General features: G+C 37.7%; 1 protein-coding gene across 1 annotated transcript in view; it reads left to right on the forward strand.

Annotated features, from left to right (window-relative positions):
- The first annotated feature begins 943 nt into the window (after positions 1–943).
- Positions 944–3,716, forward strand: part of stard9 (StAR related lipid transfer domain containing 9) — a 51,571-nt gene continuing 48,798 nt past the window's right edge. Inside the window, exon 1 of the mRNA XM_015403635.1 lies at positions 944–1,276. Coding sequence (XP_015259121.1) covers positions 1,230–1,276 — 47 coding nt within the window. The 5' untranslated portion in view covers positions 944–1,229. The remainder of the gene's footprint in view (positions 1,277–3,716) is intronic.

Here is a 3,716-nt window from a genome sequence, read left to right on the forward strand (position 1 = left end):
ATATATTTTTCCAGTGAACAAACATGCTTTAAGTTATTCAGTCCCAATTTGCTTGAGTTACAGTAAAGATATGGCTCTATAAAGTCTGAGGGTTCATCCAGAGTTTCAAAAAGGGTTTCATGGTATTTTGCTGTGTTTATTTTGGGATTTTTCATTTTAAATCAGACATGGTGACATTTAAAGTAGTGGTTCAACCTGAAAAAAATATTCCTTAATGCCTTTCTGTCATACAAATGCAAACAGTTGTATTAATACAACAATATTATTTAATTCACATATCTAATTTCGGGTTGAATCTGCTCCTAAGACCCCCAGGGCCTAAGGTGTGTGACGCATTAATTAATCTATGCAGTAATTCTTTCTATGGATCTGATTCTATAATTATTTATCCATCTATCAATCTAACCCATGGGGTATCAGAAACTAACATTCATATATAGTAGTTTATTTTCCCCACAAATAACTAGAGGTATACTGTCCAGCAATGGCGTAACAACTCAACAATAGGCCCGTAAGCAACATTATCTAGGTGGGCCCCATATGAGGTACAACACCCCATCGCTAACACACTGTAGGAAACGGTTATGGTTTTAATTGACGCCCTGGATTACCCATAATTCCAAGCTGTAGAGTAAAAAATAAAATACTGAAATACATCGTTCTTTTAAGATCTTTATTGTGGTTTGAAACCTATTATATGAGTTTATTTTTTTTAACCAACCGTCTAATGAACTATACACAGTTATTAACATGGTAATTAAAAGTCCCACCATTACATATGCAAAGCGACGTCCTAGTCCACAATTGCGTAAGGGACCCACTAGGTGTCAGTGATGGGGCCCCTAGGAGGTCGGGGGCCCCTAAGCAACTGCTGTCTCTGCTACCGATATATTCGACATTTCTGTCTAGAAACAAAGTGTGGATTCAAATTCAAACAGGAATCCCACAGATGGTAATGCGGCCCAGAGGGAGGGGTGTTGAGCAGCATCTCGTCCCTCCTCCATGTCCGTCCAGGAGGAAGTTTCTGTTTTCTGTGGAGAGACGCAGCGGGCGGGACTACAACACTACATGATGACTTGAGATGTGAAGGATCCTACGTTTTTCCATCACCACCATTATTCTACTGTTTTCTAGATAATATGGAGTAAAGCTCAGCATGGTCACCGGAGCTCCGTTAGTTTTGAAGCACTCAGCTGCTGAGCTGTGAGAGGAAGCGAAGCGGCTGCATCATGGCAAATGTTAAAGTTGCCATTCGGGTCCGTCCTCTCAACCAAAGGTAAGATAGTTCATTTACTGAGGTGTTAATAAAATTAGCTTCATTTAGACCTGCAATGGGAAGAAGTCCTGTCAGTCTCGCCAGAATTAATGTCTCGCGCGACTTATAAACCATTAAGCTAGCTTAATAAAATGTAAAGAAAGGGTGTAAATGTTCTTACATTTTTCCATAACATGTATTAAACTTATAAGCAAATTAGCCGTATAAGTTTCCAAAGTAACTGGGTTAAGTTTTTGATATGGTTAATAAGGCTCTTTGCCCAGGGCGTTTATTGAACGGGGGCGTCATTAGTTTCTGTATGCAGTTTTGTTTTTTTTATTAGCTCTATAACGCCTAGATTTGTTAAACTCTACTGGATTGTTTTACACTGAAAAGCAATTCAGATGTTTTAGACTGTTTTCTTTATCAGTTGAACCCTTTAACCCCCCCCCCAAACTTTTTTTTTTTTTTTTTTTTTAGTTCTTTCTAAAACTTTTAATTTAAAATGACAAGCATTAAAACCATGTTGCATGAACACAACAGTACTGAATTATTTTACACTGCACCGCTTAAAGCTATTTTAAAACAAGGGTTCCCAAACATTTTGGTCTGTGACCCCCCAAAAATAACCGCGTCATGTTGGTGACCCTCTAAAAAATATATTAAATTATTATTAATGTGTTTATTTATGTAATTAATATCTTTTTTTGTCCATTAATTTTTGTTGAATATGTACATGTGTTGACATGTTATTCAAAAGTTATATCTAATTATTTAATGAAAACTTTTAATTTCCTCTAAAAATGTAACAGTTACAGCAGCCTAATTTATCTGAACCTGGAGCAGAATTCATAAGTTTTCATTTTCAAGAAGATTTCACTGAGCTTTTTATTTATTTATTTTTTCAAAAGGTAATCCTAAAGACTTTCATTTCAACATCAGTCATCCTATATTCCTAATTAGGCTTTTTCAATGTGCCTAGTTTTGTAGTAAAATCAAATGTGGAGGTTCTAAAGTCAGTTTTCTTTCTTTGACGACTCTTTTGCCTTATCAGGGAAATTGGTGTGAGCTGTTGGATAAAAGTCTCTGAGTGCTGCTTAGTTTCTTTGAACTCTTACAGTATTGCCTCAGCTGTAGGCCACTGCTGGTCCATAACAAAGCACTAATCCAGCCCAGAAACACGGCTTGAATAATTGTTTCACTTGGTCTTTCCTCTACTTTGCATAACAAAAGAAAGACATTAAATGCGCAAAGTTGTAACATGCAAATCTCTCCTTCCTGAGTTACTGTACGATTGAGCTGTTTATTAGTGTCCTTTGTTAAGTAAAGGATGTTTATCTCCTCATATTTCTGTAGGAGGTTCTACCTCAAAGAGATAAAACTAGCACCAGTCTGGTCAGCTGTATTCCACATTCAGCGAGCCAAACAAGTTTGTTTCTCATTGTTTTTGCTGACCAATAGGGAGCCTCCCTGAGAATAAGGGCAGCATCTAACATGTGAGAAACATGGCAGGTCGACTGTGAAATTTCTGGTTTGTATAGAAGCAGAGTTTCTTTTATAGTTTGCCATTCTACGCTCAGAGAGCTCTCTTCTCCTTCATGCTGTTTTGAGCCTGACATTGAAGGTTGGTGGTTTTCTGGGTTGGGCCCCTGCAAAAATGATTTTCACGTGCTGAAGCACAAGGAGAACCGAGAAGCACGACTACCTCAGAGTTTTTGCCTTACAGCCAGTCGTCACAATCACTCCTAAAAAAAAAAGCTTCACTGATAAGGCTTCCAGCTTCGAGTTGCCTTTAGTTTCCTTTGTGTTGCATCAGTCCAGCTGCTGAAGAACGCACAGCTGGGATGACACACACCAGTCCGGAACGTACACACACACACACTTTTTTGCTCTCCCTCTGTTTTGTGGAAACAGTTCAAGCTGCTTCACCAGTGAAAGTCTCTGCAGAGCATGGGGGTCTGTTTTCTTTTGAATTTGAAACTGGACTGTTAGATTTTTGTTTGGTAATTTCATGCATCAGGCACAAAGATTCATTGTGTTAACAGAGCAGCGATGATCTAAGTCAAGGGGAACTTGCATAAATGCATCTGAACACCCTCTCAGTAACATGGAAAAATAGGGGATATTTAAAGCAATTACAAATGGTCTATCTGCTGATAATAAAGCGTGAACCCAAAAGGAAATGTTCCTGTTGCATTTAGAAAAGCTGATCAGCATTGATAGTGTCAGTAAAACCTAGCCGCCTGCTGAGGAAGTGCGCTATTATGCAAAACTTGAACTTGTTCAAAGTATATGAACCCTTGTTTGGTCACTCACGGTCCTAATTGTAATTTTGTTTTGTTTGCACTGCAAAAAAAATTATTTTTTCTTAAAATAAGTGCATTTTCTCTTGAATTAAAGAGATAAGTGATAAACTTTACCAATGGAACAAGACAATTTATATTTAATATAAGAAAAAAAC

This window comes from Cyprinodon variegatus, unplaced genomic scaffold (genome assembly GCF_000732505.1).
Source record: "Cyprinodon variegatus isolate N-32 unplaced genomic scaffold, C_variegatus-1.0 Scaffold1531, whole genome shotgun sequence".
Classification (NCBI taxonomy): Eukaryota; Metazoa; Chordata; class Actinopteri; order Cyprinodontiformes; family Cyprinodontidae; genus Cyprinodon; species Cyprinodon variegatus.